General features: G+C 39.9%; 1 protein-coding gene across 1 annotated transcript in view; it reads right to left on the reverse strand.

The window, feature by feature from the left end:
* Nucleotides 1–10,241: 10,241 nt before the first annotated feature.
* LOC138042100 (serine/threonine-protein kinase Nek10-like) overlaps nucleotides 10,242–18,091 on the reverse strand; it is a 52,764-nt gene continuing 44,914 nt past the window's right edge. Inside the window, exons 34-41 of the mRNA XM_068887889.1 lie at nucleotides 18,072–18,091; nucleotides 16,484–16,539; nucleotides 16,082–16,188; nucleotides 14,607–14,720; nucleotides 13,740–13,833; nucleotides 13,464–13,528; nucleotides 12,509–12,567; nucleotides 10,242–11,005 (exon numbers count right to left, since the gene is read on the reverse strand). The exon at nucleotides 18,072–18,091 is cut by the window's right edge and continues 685 nt beyond it. Of these exons, the coding sequence (XP_068743990.1) occupies nucleotides 10,924–11,005; nucleotides 12,509–12,567; nucleotides 13,464–13,528; nucleotides 13,740–13,833; nucleotides 14,607–14,720; nucleotides 16,082–16,188; nucleotides 16,484–16,539; nucleotides 18,072–18,091 (597 nt within the window). The 3' untranslated portion in view covers nucleotides 10,242–10,923. The remainder of the gene's footprint in view (nucleotides 11,006–12,508; nucleotides 12,568–13,463; nucleotides 13,529–13,739; nucleotides 13,834–14,606; nucleotides 14,721–16,081; nucleotides 16,189–16,483; nucleotides 16,540–18,071) is intronic.

An 18,091-nucleotide genomic window follows, 5' to 3' on the forward strand; every position in this document is an offset into this window, starting at 1 on the left:
CAAAGCATACCTTGATGTGATCAAGTTATGGCTTTGCTCTTGAACTGAGTACTGAGCAGAACCTTCAAAGAGATTCACAGAGGTGGAATGGATGCAATGTGACAGCATTTGCCTTGAAGCATTGGTCAAAACCATTGTGTGAGACGTACAAATTCTTCTTGTCCTAGATCGATGAGGTCACTTCGAGGTGTGGACCATGCATCGTAGTAAGACTAGCATGTCTTTAACCACTTGGTTGGGAGCAGAGGAAAACTATTTACCCGGGATTTGCAAAAGAACACCAAAATCTCTCCTTCTGTCCTGAGCATCATAACTCAGCAGCAAAGTAAAGAGCGTTCTCTCAGAGAAAACAGATGCTTTTTTACACACACGGCCAGTATGTAGGAACGGAAGGAGAGTTACTTTAACAAGATAAACACCGTATACAAATACCCATCCATCGTTTGAAAACGAGACCGTTTAAATGGTATCCACAAGCGACGGTACCACCCCCATAGAAAATCCTTTGCGAGGCGTTATTTTCTTCAGGTTTTTCGCGGCCTAACCATGTATGTCGGATGAATAATAACCTGTGTAAAGTCAACGTCCGTTTTCATGTTATCACCCGTAGACTGGTCTCGATGCTGCCAAGTATTTTCTTCTCTGATGGTGGTGAACTTGGCATCGTCAGCGGCAGAAGCCTAATAAAAAGGTTTGGATCTTCGAGTGGTGCTGTGCTGGAGGTATGGCGAATAGTTGCCAGTCCAATTTGGGCAAATGCTTGGCTGGATCTACGATTTTGTGGTTTATGGTTTATCATCCTCAACATATTCTGGCAAAAAAATCAAAAGTAGAATTTTGTTAAAATCTACTTGTCATACCCATCTAGAATAGAATCACCCGCGGTCGTTTAATACCTTTTTGCTTAAAAGGAAAAACAATTCCTTGAATTAAAGAGAGAGAAACATCCTCAGTGTTCGTTCAGTTGTTTATTAAGTACTTCAAACAACTAGTTTTTGTTTCATATTTTAGTTCGCTGTTGTTTATTCGAGGTTGAAATATACTTTTGTTTTGATATCACTCTGGTTCAGTGCACTAGGACTAATATCACTTAAACTGATATGATGGTTGCTGTTCCATTTTCTGGCTTATGTTAAGCCAAAAGTATGCAAAATACGATACTATTTTACAATTATTCTATTCAATTATAGTTTACGGTACCTTCTGAGAAGACTCCCAGTCAAAGCCTTTATTCCCGGATTGTACAATTTTGTAAAGCTGTGCCCTCTACTCTTTTACTAATACAGTATGTCCCTGCAAGTTGCTTTCCAGATTCGTCCCCTCTAAAACCCCACGGAAACAACCTCTATTTTCATCCACAGGAGATGCAAGTATATTTCAAATTCGAATCTTTACTTAAGATCTTAAGACGCCATAATAAAGACCTTTTTTAATACCTGAATGAAGCTATCATTTACAAATTTAACATGCAATAGGGTCATTTGCACGATAATGTAGACTAGTACCTAACCAATGGAGCGGCTTAACAAAATCGATTTTAAAACATGAGTCATTCGTGATGGCAAAGTGTTTCTGTCACGAAACATTACAGTCAAGACAAATAACAACTTCGAGAAGCTTGGAGGAGAACGCGTTTTATTTTCCTCCCCTCATGTTAGTATGCAGAGCAAAATATCAAGGAAGAACGTATTTGTGCCTTGGGGGATTAGTTAAGGAGGCTCAAATCCAGTTTTAACACTTTCAACAAGCTGTACTATTTGGAAGGATTGAACCTAAAAAACTGTCTTCGCGAACGAGATACCTGGTCATTGAGCAACAATGATGTCGACGCTGGCGAGACAGGTAGACGACTAGGTGACCGATTCCGCGAACACCTTCGCGATGTTGAGAAGAATGACAAAGATGCATCTAAGCCAGTTGCTCGTCATTTTAATCTCCCTAACCACTTTAAAAAACACATGGCTATCTGCGGCCTTTCAAAGGTGTAATCGTAAGGCAGTGTAACGCTCAAAGCTGATGGCACTCAATGTCAAGAATGAAACGCCGTAACAGATCCAGAAACTCTCAGAGTAGAGGATTCTTAAGCCACGTGCACATGGCACATTATTATACTATATGAAACACCAATGCGGTTATTAATGTGACGTAATAGGCTACCATGGCAACAAAAGAGCCATCTAAAAAGACCCTATATTTTGTCTTTAAACGCATATATCTCAAAAACGAACTCGGTAACACTCATTTTTTATCGCTGGAGAGTGATTAGCACGCTAAAATTAAACTCTCTGAAGCAGATTCATTATCATCTTCATTAAAATCTTAAGGGGAAAGTCTCGTCTGAGCCTGCTAATCACTTTTCAGCAATAAAAAATGAGGGTCACCAATTTCGTTTTTGAGATATAAGCGCTTATACACAAAATATATGGCGTTTTAAGATGGTTCTTTTGTTGCCATGGTAATTTATTACGTCTCCTTAATATGTGCATCTTGTTAAGCAATTATTGGCATTTCGTGTTGTACCATAACATTGCCTTTAAGTGAAACAGTGTTTCTGAGTTAATCCTTCTAATTAGATATTCCACCAAAAATAGTTGAAATTTTGACTTTGCATAAACAAGAGTTGGGCGATTGTGATCTTTGTTTTGACTTCTCTCATTTCATTGTCAAACTGTATAACACCGGACAGAAAAAGAAACTTTCAAAAACCCGGTATCTTGCCATCATTTGACACAGATACTTCACTGTTTGGCGAGTAAACATGCCGCGGTAACTTAATCACGGCGCCCGCTGAATTCCGGCATGTCACTTTCGATTTTGCGATTTATTTGAACGTAGCAAAAATCTCCCAAAATGTTTGTCGCTGATCGTAACTTTTTATCTTCTATATTCACGGTTCAAATTTAATGTTGTTTTCATGTCGTAAATATTTTATTCTCGATCGACCGTCCCGGAAACTTCGTTTTGCTCTTTCTAAAAACTGTGTACCAATAGTTATTTGCTTTTGCATCAATATTTGTTTTGCATAAAGCAAGCTAACAGAATCTGTACCTTGCTGAGTTCGCATTTGTTAGCGTTAATAGTATTTTCGGTCAGATGCTTCTGTTTTATGAGGGGATTATTGTTTTGGTCTCCCATCCTGACACTAACCCGATTCCAATACCACACAATTCAGTGCCTCCTGATTTTCTGTAACACGTACCACAGGCAACCCAGTGTATGCTTCACGGAAGCATCTCGTTTATTACAAAGTGTGACAAGTGTTATTACAAAGTGCGACAGGTATAACAAAGTGCGATGATTGTTACAAAGTGCAACTGAACCAGTCTCTTCCTTCCCCACTCGGGCCCCTTTGCCTTCAATTGTTTAAAAGCTTTTCTGATGAAAAAGCGGTTGCAGAGAGGAAGTGGTTAACTTCTAAAAAGGCATTCCTCTGAATCGAAGAGAGTAATTTTTACGCCTTCTTAAGCTTAATGAAATAGTCGCCTGCTTTATTTCAACAAAGTGCGACAATCGTTATTACAACGTGCGACAGAACAGACTGCAAAACCAGATTACAAAGATGCACAAAGACCCATCCACCTTAAATAGGTTGAAAGGATCCTCCGATAGACCAGAGGCTAACAAAAACTGAACCAAATACTAAGCAAAATAGAAGGTACAACTTATAGTCACTTCAATCATTTTAAACTCAGTAAATACTTTGTAGAGTCTCTACTCTTAGACTCAGTCCTCTAGAATTATTTTCCGCCTAGATTGGTGTACGCCAATAACTGGAGCCGTTTTAAACACTGCAAAATGGAAGCCTTTTACGCCGTATTTATTTTCAGCGACTATTTGTTTTTGCCCACAAATGTTACTACGGATTTATGCCTGGCCCTCTTACGGACTTAATGATAAAATATGAGAAAAGGTATTTGTAGTATATTTGCAATTTTTATTGTAATTTTTTAACTCAGACACGACCACATCAGCTACGCTGTAATTTCATCGTGTGAGAATGAATGCTTTTATTGTTATTGTTATACCTTGTAGTGACCTCATCTTCTGAATACGAGGCTTCGATCAGAGTTACTAATTCGCTCGTGAGGTGAATTGTTGAGCAAGAGCACCAGCCTCCAGATGCCTTAGAAATTCGAACACTGCAACTGAGCACACGAAAACAAAAAGACAACTGCATGTCTAAGTGAGAGGCTGGAGCAGGTGAAGAAGTCCCTGCCGACAAAATCTAAGCGAGCTCTTGAGTTAGTTACAGAGAAGGGATCATCAAATTGGCTGACAGTGATTCCTCTCAAAGAGCTAGATTACAATCTGGTAAGAAGGAATTTAGAGATGCAATCAAGTTAGGATACGACTGGGAAATAACGGACACACCCATGATCTGCGCATGCGATGTTCAGCTTAGCGTGGATCACGCAATGTCGCCATAACGAACTTCGTGACTTGGAAGCAGAGATGCTAAGGATGGTCTGTAATGATGTGGAAGTAGAGCCGGTCCTTCAGGAGGTCACTGGGGAGAAATTAAATCATGGTGCCAACAAAGCCCCCGATGCCCGTTTGGATACTCACGCTGAAGGCTTTTGGGAGAGATAGAGATATGTGTGTCACCCCAATGCAGAGTCTTCCAGAGACTTGACTCCTATGCATATCTAAAAGAAGCATGAGAACGAGAAGAAGAGACTGTATGCGGAAAGAACAATGGAGATCGAACAGGGAACGTTCACCCCCTTAGTTTTCACGACCACAGGCGGAATGGCGGATGAGTGTGTTAAGTACCACAGCTGATCGCAAATAAGAAGGGAGAAAGTTACTGAAGTGCAATTTCTTGGATGAGAGCTAAAGTATTGATTGTTTGTTTGTTTGTTGAGGCTACAGTACTTGGCTAAGAAGCTTGACTTCTGGCTGTTGAGTTACCTGGCCTTTAAATGAAAGTGAGGCTGGTGTTGACCTTGTTATGATACAGACCTCCCTCCTTTTTCAATGTTAATGATGTTGTTGTCATACTAATTAGTAAGACTTTACATAAGAAAAGCAGTGAGGTTTCTATCAAAAAAGGTCAACTCCAGCCTCACTTTCATTCATAGGGCAGGTAACTAAGCACACAACTGTAAAATGGACTATTGTGGTCTCATTCACACAGAAGCCCTTCAAACTAATCCTGCCAAGCCGACCACATGCTGGAAAGGTAAGACCACAACACCGGGAACACTGTACCCTACTCTTTTTGAATATAGTGTGTAGGATCTTGAACGTCCCACAGAGTTAATGAACAAGGGCTGTGAAACGGAACCTCCGACTTATCGTCCTTATCTTGCGGGAGTTGAACTCACGACCTCCCACGTGGCAGCCCAGTGCTCAACCAACTGAGCCACCAGTGCGCGGTGGAGGCACATGATCCAGAATACGACAGCTAGATTTTGTTTATTGAGATTTACAGATCGATAAAATTAGAGCCTGCCCGAATATACGCACATTAAGGCACCTTGGCGATAACACGTCGCTATCTGCACGACGCAGTCACATTAGGCATATCAGAGATGCAACCAACCAACCACCCAAGCGAGTAATGTGACTGTGGGATGCAGTTAAGAATCATATTGGCCACTTTGAGGTTGCGCGGGAGCCAGGGTCGAGAGCCTTGTTGAATTGCATTGTGGGATTGTTTTGGGGGACGCATGTTCATCATTGCGTGGGCAGGGCAGGAACTCAAGTTGCAAGAAAGCTATATACCAGGAGATGAGCTTCCTAAACTATCAGAAAATTGTACAATGGTAATTTTAAAACGATGGCTCGCTTGTCAAAGTTCAAAATTGTCCGGACAACGAAAAGATTTTATCAAAAGGTCAGTGAGATTGTGGTATATCAGACCTTTACTTACTAACAACGTAAGTTATAAAGATTGAACCCGAAGTTTATTGTTATCGTACAAGAATATACGGAAGTGTTCTTGCTTTGCAGTGTAAACGACTGTATAAACAGTGGCTCGTCCCCAAAACAGTCCCACAATGCAATCAGTAAGACTCTCGACCCTGTGCCCCACGCAGTGGCTAAATATGGTTATCGAAAAATTGGACTATGTGACTGCGTGATGCAGTCGTAGTCCATACCCACATTTCACCATTGCTTACTACGAGTCTAGATCACGGAGGGTCGTGGGTTCAAATCCCATCTAGGGCTCAATTTTTTTCTGATACTTAATATCTTTCATGGTTTTTTCCCAATTGTACTATTATTATTCGATTCGATTCTCTCCAGTTGTTCCACTGGGTAATGTTTATTGTGTCTCAGCCACTCCCCGTAGCTTAGAGACACAACACTTTCCGTAACAGGTGAGCAGTTCCAAGGATGGACGATAATTGTACACTTCCAAGGAAGTCAGGTACATCTAGCTTGCCAAACCAGGTCTTTGCAGCTTTTAATATGCTTCCAAGAGCACCAATCACGATCGGTATTATGGTGACTTTCGAGGCTCCATGAATCCTTCTGATTTCAAATGCTAGTTCCTGGTGCTTTTCAACCTTCTCCATTGTCTACCTCCTCCATTGTCCAGTCCACGATCCCCGCACTGTAGCGTACTACACCTACAGCCCAAGCATTGATGCCATCGATCAAATTTTCTCCATTGAGTTTTGATCTACACAACTTCTTGACTCTTCTGATATACTCCGACGTTATCTTTCCTTTCATCTTGGTGTTGAGAGTCTGTTCCAACTGTAAGATGCCAAGGTATTTCCCCGATATGCTGATCGTCGGGTAGTTCTATTCCGCTACTGCCAACTTGTCTTCCCCTTCTCATTTCCAGGACCGCACACTTGTCTAGCCCAAACGAAATCTTAATGTATTGCGAGAAGATTCTTACTACTTGAACAAGTGAGTCTAGTTGATCTTTGCTAGCTGGGCAGTGGACCACCTATCCACCTGGTCCCGGTACCCGTAACGTGAAAAATCGAGGGCGCCATCGGCCAAACGGTTGTTATGTACACCTTGCCTGAGATTCCAATTATTGAAAACTCTTACTTGTCGACCCTTGCTTAACGGGACATAAGAAGTTCAACAAGTGATTGCTTAGAAGTGATTTTCGTACTCCCAAATCTGAGGGTCGGTCGTGATACATGGAAAGCAGGTTATTAAAAGGTCTTATTTAATAAGCATTGATAAACACCAGGCCCCAGTCGTCGCTATCCACCGGATAAATCACTATCCAGCAGCGGATAAATACTAGACAAAACAAACTAACTGTTATCCAGTGGATAGTGATTTACCCAGTGCATAGCGCTATCCACCATTCGAACAAATGGGGTCAGTATTGCATGAATTGCCAACCAGGGGCCAGTTCCTGAAAGATGAAATAACTCTATTCCAGGGATAAATGTGCCTTATTCCGGCACATTTATCCCCGGAAAAGATTTATTACACCTTTCAGGAACCCGCCCCAGGTAGTTATCATTCTCTTGCGACAAACAACCATCTAACATTTCTTTTCCAGAATAAATCCTTCGTTTCATGGTTCAAAATATAAGACTCATCTACAATAGCACAGCTAAAGATGATTCTTGGTGCTCATTGAGAGTCCAAAGCATAATTTCATTACTATATTTTCGACTTAAAGCCGTGGAATGGGAGGACGGGTGAGGTACACAGTTGACAAGGAAGCAGAGACTGTCTTTTCAAGACAAAACACCTTACTTTTATGCGTAAAATAAGATGCAATCACCACTCCACTAAAAGAGAGAAAGTTAAGACCATTCTTCCCCACCCCTCCCTTCCACTGGCAATTTGGAAGCAATAATTTCAGCGATTAAACTCGTAAGAAGGAAAGTTCTCTTAATTATTCTAGGACCACATAGCTTAGTACTAGTCAGAACTTTTTAAACAGTCTCAGAGACTTCTTGACAGTAAAAACAACTGTTTCAAGACTGACATGCTCTCTTAAACAACTTGGTTGTACTTTATCTTAGACGGAACCAGTAAGGAAATGTTTTAAGACTTGAGCCTTTGCGTATTCCATCGCTGCTCAGACTTTCCTTCAGAGGTGTTTCTGGTCAGGACCGGCGTATGGCAACACTTTTTCAAAAACAAAGCCCGTTGTCACGACTTGAAGAAGATGCCAAAGTAACTACAAAACCTTTGCCCGGTTGGACTGAAACAAGCGTGGGATGGAGAGGAATGCGAAATGCAAACGCCAATCATTTACACTGCATCCCCTCAATAACACGCTTATTTCATTTCAACAATACGAAACAGGCCAATAAGAGAGTCTGTTGACGTCATTGTTTACATTTTCTCTCATAAATACCCGAATTAAGGAGGCTCCCTACAATAAAATTTAGCCTATACCATTAAACTTTAGACGGCCACAGTTCTTATATGCAAGCACCTACAGCTTTGAAACTTTTAACCACGTACTAGAGGAAGTTTGAAGTTTGTAAAAATTTAGTTGTGATGGCGTTCTAGGTTACCAGGGCAACGAAACAGTGACGTCATGGTTTTTGACTAGCAGCAATTTTACGCTTTATTCGATCTAAACTTTTGAAATGATACGCAGGGTATTAATCCTGAGGTGTTTGTCTAACGTTTGACGAAGTTTAAAGAAAATCGTAAAAGCCGATTTTAAGTTATTCGAGAGAGAAGTTTTTACGCCTAAAATACTCAATTTGCCGTTACTCTTACAATAACTTTCAAAAGAAGCGCTGTTTTTAATATATAGAAGAATCGCTTGTCATGTAAGTCTTTAAGAGGTATCAAGCTAGCTCTCCGTGAAATTTCATGATATAAACTGCTTTTGATGGCCGTTGACAAACTTCAACGGAAAGCATTATATTTTGCGGAATTTCGTCAAACTTCGTTCCCAGAACGCCTGGCGGTCTAGCTGAAAAACTGGTCGATGAATTTTTTTTAAAATCTTGTATTCTGTAATTAAGGATATTTCCAAATAACTTGCCAAGCGCCGCCGACAGAATTGAAGCTTTTTAAAAAAAAAAAAATCCCAAAGTTCGGTATATTCTTTGAATCTCCGCTCACGTTTCTACACTCTTTGTTTACACCACTCGAGCTGGTTCTTCCATATTCCAGCATGCAAAACTGGTTCCACTAATGAGTCCCAAGTATCACTTTGGTCACGCTCGCGTGGTAACGCGTCGTGTTGAAAAATCACTTTTCACTTGTTTAGCCTGAAAAATGTTGCGTTTGAAAGCTTCAGCCTTTCTCTTCTTGCTTTCTCCTCGGAAAACCATTTTTTTCTTCCAGCACGACGCGTTACCACGCGAGCGTGACCAAAGTGATACTTGGGACTCATTAGTGGAACCAGTTTTGCATGCTGGAATATGGAAGAGCCAGCTCGAGTGGTGTAAACAAAGAGTGTAGAAACGTGAGCGGAGATTCAAAGAATATACCGAACTTTGGGATTTTTTTTCAGTGTCTTAAAAAGCTTCAATTCTGTCGGCGGCGCTTGGCAAGTTATTTGGAAATATCCTTAATTACAGAATACAAGATTTAAAAAAAAATCATCGACCAGTTTTTCAGCTAGACCGCCAGACGTTCTGGGAAAGAAGTTTGACGAGATTCCGCAAAATATAATGCTTTCCGTTGAAGTTTGTCAACGGCCATCAAAAGCAGTTTATATCATGAAATTTCACGGAGAGCTACAATAGCTTGATACCTCTTAAAGACTTACATGACAAGCGATTCTTCTATATATTAAAAACAGATCTTCTTTTGAAAGTTATTGTAAGAGTAACGGCAAATTGAGTATTTTAGGCGTAAAAACTTCTCTCTCGAATAACTTAAAATCGGCTTTTACGATTTTCTTCAAACTTCGTCAAACGTTAGACAAACACCTCAGGATTAGTACCCTGCGTATCATTTCAAAAGTTTAGATCGAATAAAGCGTAAAATTGCTGCTAATTAAAAACCATGACGTCACTGTTTCGTTGCCCTGGTAACCTAGAATGCCACCTCAACTAAATTTTTACAAACTCAAACTTCCTCTAGTATGTGGTTAAAGTTTCAAAGCTGTAGGTGCTTGCACATAAGAACTGTGGCCGTCTAAAGTCTAATGGTATAGGCTAAATTTTATTGTAGGGAGCCTCCTTAACTGGACTTCAAAAGTTATTAAACCTGGCTATTTCTACAGTTTAACGCCGCGGTTTCATAAACAGCGAAATATTAGCCATAAAAATCTCACAATTTTCAGTGTGACAACGCCTATGAGAACGTACAATGATGACTGACAACACCGCTACCGATTGATTAATTTGTCCTTTCATTAATTGACCGGCCGAAGCAAAATTAGTACTGCCTAAATTTAGCAAACGAGTTCACATCACTAAGGAATTTCCCTATAGGAAGACATTAAATGAATTCCAAAAGATAAGAAGGTCAACTTTTCGTTTCATCAACGCTGAAAAATACAAATTTCCTTCAAACCATCATGATATAATAACAACAGCGCAAACATGCGCAAAGTGAATATAAACTTTTTTTCTTTCTGATGTACACCTATTGCGCATTAAATAAAAGTCTATTACAAAAATAACTTAGTCTTGTCATATGCACAATATTTAAGATAAATGAAATCCCTTTTCCAACCAAAATGACAAACACATTTGAAAAAGATGAAAGAGGACAAAGATGACTGGTAGATGAAGAGATTTATGAACTAAAACTTCGCGACACTGGGCATGATTTCAACGCATTCGTGAAAAGGCAATTAAACGATACGAAAGTGACAACTCAAAAAATATTAAACATTCAACCACGACATCAGGTTTTCTTCCTTCCCAATTGTCAATTTCTATAGCTCCAATATGAGCCGATGACAACGGGCCTTTTCATTTAAAGAAAATACACTCAATTATCAAGGATTTGTTTCAGGTTTTAATTTATATTGTCATTTTTAGTTGGACTCAAAGGATTTCATTTTACGAGTTATGAATTAGCACCCCTCTTGGAGGGACCTAAATTTCCACCGGATGCAGTGCCAATAGGGCCCAAAGGAACGGTACGATTTCTGAAAAAAAAGGAAATTAAGATCACGTATTAACTTACGAAAGGAAATAATAAATAAATGCGGATAATACATCTTATATCAAAATGACCGCCATGTTTGCTGGCAAATTAGCTCTCTTTGCCTCGTTCTTAAACTTAAAATTCAAAAGAATATTTAACCTAAACGAGGCAACAAGAGCTAATTTGCAAGCAAGCAAAAGACTACTAAAATGGTAGTAGCCATTTTGGAATAAGGTGTATTGAGGAGATCGATAAAACTGAGGAGATCGACAAAACTGAATAATGAAAATATTTGCTTGCGAATAGGATTTTTATGTTTTCCCCTGTGGTTGCTATTAATCCTTTTAGGTTACTTCAGCTACAAGCAAGTTTCTAGTCACGCGCGCAGTTTGTTACGCCGCGACGATGGTTATGTAATCAAGCAAGTCACGTAGCGGGGCTAGCGTTGGAGGTGTTATTTTTTCATTACGCCGACCCCCCTCTTTCTACTGTATCACGAGTTAGCTCGGCTCCGCCACGAGGTATTCATTCATTCTGCAGATCATCGCTGGTGATGTTGCGTTTTTTCAAACCCACCTCCTCCCTTTGTCCCGTCCGCGTGCCTTATAGGCGGCTTACTTCTTTTTCAGGCGTTTTTATGCCCTCACCTTTACAGGGCGGAATCGTTTTGTCCAAATCCTTAGACTGTGCATGTTACTTAATTCGAGATTGACATTAAACCGGCTTTGGGTATTTGCCCTCAGCAATTTTAATCCAGACCACTGGTTGTTTTGTGATTAGTAGCGCGCAGTAAACAAGCGCGGCAAATGCAGCCCAAAAATTTATAATCTCCCTTGAGAAGACATAGAGGAGAAACTGAATAAAATGCATGCAATTGACAGCACTGCTCTCTCAGTCTCTCAGCTTTCTCGCGTGCCCGTGATGAGAAAGAAGTTAAGGAGGCTCAAGCCCGGCATTTTCAACACTTTCAAGAAACTGTACTATTGAGACTATTTACAACTGTTGGACGTCACGGCAATTTGGGGGGCTTTCCCGTTGCTATGGTGACCAATTAGGTCATAGCAATGAGTGCCCCTCAGGGGTTGACAATTTTACCTCCGAAGGTCGGACTGTAGCAATCCTTTTCGAGAACGGCGGCGTAAGGAAACTATAATCGCTAATATTGCTACAGTTGGTCCTCGCGATGACTTTCACTGACTCTCGCTCCCTCTATCCAACTAAATTGGGACCTTTTTAAGATAGGAGGACGTGGACGCCTACAAATATGAGCTTCCGTTCTGAGCACGCGCACTTCCAAAAATGTCGGTCTCCCAAACCTTATGCGCATGCTCAGTACGGGAAACTCGTAGTCGTCCTCGTCCTCTGATCCAAAAATCCCTAAGATCAGCATGTGAAAATTACACTTCGGCAAGAATCACGCAACCAAAATCACATTCGCCGGCTTATAAATTAAAGGGTGAAATACAAACCTCATTTAACTGAGGTAGTATTTTTGGCATCTCACCTGGCACAAGGAGACATGTCGTAATAGCCGCTCTCCATAAGTACATTTTCAATTATATTCTGAAAAATGAACCAACGAAAACAATGTCACTTGACTTTTCATATCATCGACACCGTCTCTTTAAAGGCTGCATGCACGTGCTCCCTTTAACATGTGTTTGTAAGTACAATCAGGTCAAGTGGCACCAAGTTTTTAATGTTTTAGCCCACCGAATAGGGAGTGGCACCGGTTTAGTTCTTTTAGCATACTTCGATATCAAAAATGAATAAAGTTTCATTTAATTAGCATTGGACGTAGGCAATAAAAATGAAATTGTCTTAGACGTAATGATCACCAACAGGACGGGTAGAATTTACTTTGTATGATGAGGCAATTTCTAAAACAAAGAGTTTATTTCTGAAACTACTCAAAGGGACTTCCTCGAGTAAGAAAACAAAAGCAAAGGAAAGCACAACCTTCGATGACTATTTTTTGCATCTGGAACGAAACGTTCTCGTTGCTAAACCCCATTACTACGTTTCAAATACACCAATTATTGATTTTAGAGCTTTTTAATGTTGTATATATATATGTATAGTTCAGTCACAGTTTATTAATAATTTAACTTTAGATAGTTTGATTTTTAGGTTTGGTATTTATGCATGACCACATAAGCTGCATAGACCCTATGCAAAAATGGCTGCCTTTAAATTATTCTTTTGTTCATATTCAAAATAGCCCAACTAACCTCGTTCGGGATAACAAATTCTTAATAATTTTGGTCTCAAAAACGAGGTTAGTTGGGCTATTTTGAATATGAACAAAAGAATATATTAAAGGCAGCCATTTTTGCATAGGGCCTATAGCTTTTATTATCTTCGTGCTAAAATAAAGGCTGTCTGTCTGTTTGTCAATTGTGCCATAGCAAACATGCGCACTATATGGTTTGCTCCAATACACATCACCATTCACTGACCTGCATCATTTCGTACGTTATTCCGATTTCTTGTCCATCTGCGGACTCAAGATTAACCCCACTCACTAGGAAAAAATTAAAGACAGTCACTGGTGGTGATCAATGATAATGGCCCTCTCCGATGATGTCATCTGGCCCCTCACGACCGGTCGGTCAGTCGTTCCACAAAACATCTCGATACAATCTGCATTATGTACTCAGTTCTCCTACTCGTCGAACAAAATTACCACACATTCCGTTCCGGGTTCGTTCAACTTAATCTTTTCGTCTACTCACCTAATTTATCAGCCGTATCTTGCTGATGATGCAGGAACGACGGCTCCCCAAAGCCAAATTTTAGGTCAATAACTTCTCTCGAACCCTCAATCACCTGCGAGGAAGACAGCAAGGAATAAGTGCGTTTTACATTAAAGTAGATGAACCTTTTCGTGAACAAGAAAGACCTGTGAGGTACCTCTCGCAGAAAAAAAACTCAAAGTTAGCAAACAATTCAAAATTCAAAGGTATTTTTGCCCCGGTTTTGATTATGCAGAAAAAGTAGATCTTAACAAGTGTTATTGAAATCCAAAAAGAAAATTGGGGGTAACCACGCATTTTCATTGATAATTGATGAATAATATTTGTAAAAAGCTTTAAAATACAAAGCAATGTATGGCGTTCTTTCTCAAATTGAAGCTTAATTATCTCTCAAAAATGCATGGTTACCCCCATATTTCTCTTTGGATACCAAGAGTACTTACTAAGATCTACTATTTCCGGATAGTTTTAAGCCGCGCAAAAATATCCGTATTAATAAGCACCACAAATAGGAAATCCGAGTATCTCTAGATGCGCTGAACGTATTCGCAATAACAATAGTAGGCGCCATCCTTAAATTTACAATTGCACGCAGAGGATGTGGTTGATCGAAGGTACTCCTGCGACATCTCAGACAATTAGAAGGGGAAGGCAAATGCATCTCCAACAAAGTTCACTCGTCATTTTGCCCATTGAGTGGCATTTTTAAAGAGTGTAGTTGACTATTTGGCCGCGTATGCATCCTGTGACCGGCGGTCAACGTTCGTAACTTACTTTCATGACAATTTCTTTTCTATGTAACTTAAAAGCCGCCACTTAGCCTCCTTGAAATATCAGATGTCATACCTTTTTCACCTCGCTTTTTAGATTGACGAAAGAGCTGTTTTGAGGGGCAAACAGCGCTCTTTTAAACCGCTCCACTATTCTTCGTTCAGGATTCGGAGAAAGTGTTGGAGGTAACTGGAAAAGACAGGTCAAAAATTGCTAGACAAACAGCACTGGGTTAACCAACGCTTATGGGAGCAAATGACATATAACCGATGTTACTACTAAAAATAATACATTAAGAACGAATCCGTCGGGTCCGCAAACTTTAATTCCTCGTTTTTAGCTCACCATACAGTGACTCAATATTTACAAGTTCGTTTTCGAATTTTGTAGCCGTTATTCTACTGCGAAATTTGCGAGATCGACTTGTGTCAAGTATAAAGTGCAAATACTGAGTTTTCAGCTCTGAGTTAGAGGTCGAGGTTTGTTCAAGAACAGAACAGAACAGAAAATTAATTACTTGATCCAAAAAAAAAAAAAATTAAACAGAAATATTTCGAGATAAAAGTTGAGAATGTTGCTGAAAGTGCCAAAATCTTAACAAATGTCCAGACGTTTCGGGACTGTGCCCTTCATCAGTGCCATTCCACGCCGGTCTGGACATTTGTTACGATTTTGGCACTTTCAGCAGCATTCTCAACTTTTATTTTGTTATTGTAGTAACAAGTGCCACGCAGCATACGAAGTTTTTAACTTCTTTCATTTTAGAAATATTTCGACGTTATCATAACGTCTTCATCAGTCGGGTAGGTGATTTCAATATCCTTGTAGTAATTTGATCAGAGGATAAGAAGGACAAACGCCGGATTCAAGAAGCACTTTTCATCAAGGAATTAAGTCTGACACTTCACAGGATGGGGCCTGGAACTACCTCCTGTATTCAGCGCACTAAAATGGTCATGGGTATACAACCACGTGACCGATAATCGACTGATGAAGACGTTGCGATAACGTAGAAATATTTCTGTTTACACACTGATTTTTTTGGGTCAGATTATGCTTCAAGAGCAGGAAAATAATATTTGCGATAGAACATTAGTAGTCGTCTAATCGTAGTCGCATAGTACTCGTTCTCTGATCTTCAGTTCGTTAATGCCACAATCTGCTGTCACGTTCGTTACCACTTGCACTTATTGAAAAAAGATTCATAAACAGGTTGTACAAGCGTAATTTAACGAATCAAGGACTTTCAAGAGCTAAAATAAAAGTGAAAATTGTTTAATATGCAAGGTAACTAAGATCCCTGAAACGGGGACACTGCTTTAGGTTCAATTTTGCGATGGAATACTAAATAAGGTAAGATGTTTTACGAACCATGCCTCGAAGCATTCAAAATATTTAAAGAAAAACAAATTCCATAAAGCAACCAAGGCACTACAGTTTAAGAAGTCACATTACATTACTACCCTTGATCGCATAAAGGAGTTTCTTTTTTGTTTTACACTTATCGATTCCCTGCTTCAAAGATAAGTCATGAAACATTGGCTTCGAACCTGTGTTATGAAGATGATTTTGTGAAGTTGATTGAGAATTTGCGAGATTGGATCGTTGATCTGACGCACTTTACGCGGAGATATACTCAGGGTGGCAGCGGCAGTTGCTGTAAAGATAAATGACAGAAAATTAATACGACTGGACAAGTGAATGGAAACAGAAAAAAAGGTGTGGCAGCAAACACAACGAATTTACTAGGATAAAAAATTAATCACTGCGGCGGAACGAGACAATGAGCACACCCAGCGTTGTGATTTGTCGATTTCGAACCACTATGTCGATGTCTGAGGTCCGCAAAATTTCGCTGCTAATGTGATTGGCAGAGAAAGAAAGCGAAAATGTTGGTTGAGAAGTGAACTTCAGATTCCGCATGTTAAAAGAAAAGATGCACTAATACATACGGGGTCTTGCTTTCATCTGGCTACAGCTCTGACGTCTGTGCATCTCCACCGAGGAACTAAAATTAAACGCGGAAAAACCCGTAAAAACATGATAAAATAAGGGCAATAAAGAGTTTAGAGCAATTCTTATGCAATGCAGAAAGCCTGCGTGAAAGATGCAACTGAGATGCTTGCGAGGAGGGATCTTTGAAATGATCCGATGAACACCGATGTCACATATGTAAAGATACGTATATATAAAGATACGAAGAGTTAGTTTCCGCTACTCCAAATTAAAGACTAGTGAAGCCGACCTGGATGTCTTTTGTAGTGTCGAAACACATACAAAGTCTCATACTTTTCTGGCCCCAATTGTTCAAAGGCGGCATAACTTTATCCGGAGGATACGCTACTATCTAACAGTTTCAGTCTGTGCAATGATTTCAGTATTTCCCCCCTTACCAGGATTATAGACCATTCTCCAAAATGGCGGCAACGGATTTGAATTTAAAATTGTACTGAATGAAAACTGATACCAGAAATAAACAGTAACCCTGCAGAGTTTCAGCATACTAGGTGATATATCAGCTGAGAATTCGGCAAATTTACAGACATTTGCATGACTGGGGGTGTACGCCATATCCCCCATCATACAAACGTCTGTAAATTTTTAATTTTTGAACTTACATTTTCTCAGCTGATATTGCATCTGATATGCCAAAACTTTGCAGGGTTTCTAAAGTAAAGGTGCTCTTTCTATTTAGTTTTTAATTTTAACTTATTTGAATTGAGGATCATATTCAATCGCTGTTTGTGTCAAAAGCCCTACGTCGCTCGTTCGGGTTTTCAGTCAAACCACTCGTGAAGACATAATAATTATGCAACGCTTTCTTTTTGAGTGGTATACCGTGGAATATCCCACGAGTCATTTGTATTTTCTTGGTATACACACGAGCCTTAAGACGAGTGTGTTGTACGCTTCAGTCAACCCTTTCCCGTATCTTTCTATTTTTAGAACTACTATATTTTGACGTATGTGACGTATGCCACTGAAAATATACGTGAAGTCGTTAACATACGTCACATACGTATGTTACGTAATAAGTGGCTGACCATAGGTCTCTTTTGATTGGCTATTGTGACAACATCCACTAGAGCCCCCTGCGATGTGCCCCTAAAAATAGAAAGATACGAGAAAGGGTTGACTCAGAGGGTTAATATGGAAGATGGAGGCTCCGGTTAATGGGCTCCTGGTATGAAGCTACAGTCTCACGCAAAAATGTTGTGACATAAATTATACATTTTTCCCGTGCCCACTCCCATGTTGATTCGTAAAGTGACTTTTGTTTTAGAAAAGTGATTCAACTATTTAGTGCCCGTTTACGACAGCTATTGTCGACTGACCGACCAACCTCAAATCTGGAACTAAGTAAACAGACTTTCCAGAGGTCGTCGTCAACTGGCCGGCGGCCGAAAATGGAAAACTCGCATATGTGCATATAAATTCCTGAACGGCCATTTTAAAACCATGATTAAAAAAAAATCCATTCTCTCGAAACCTCAAAATTTACAATGCCCAATATCGTAGTTCTGGATTACAAAGACAAACCTGCTTTGAGATCTTCTACA

The sequence above is a fragment of the Montipora capricornis genome, chromosome 1, assembly GCF_036669925.1.
Source record: "Montipora capricornis isolate CH-2021 chromosome 1, ASM3666992v2, whole genome shotgun sequence".
NCBI classification, from domain to species: domain Eukaryota; kingdom Metazoa; phylum Cnidaria; class Anthozoa; order Scleractinia; family Acroporidae; genus Montipora; species Montipora capricornis.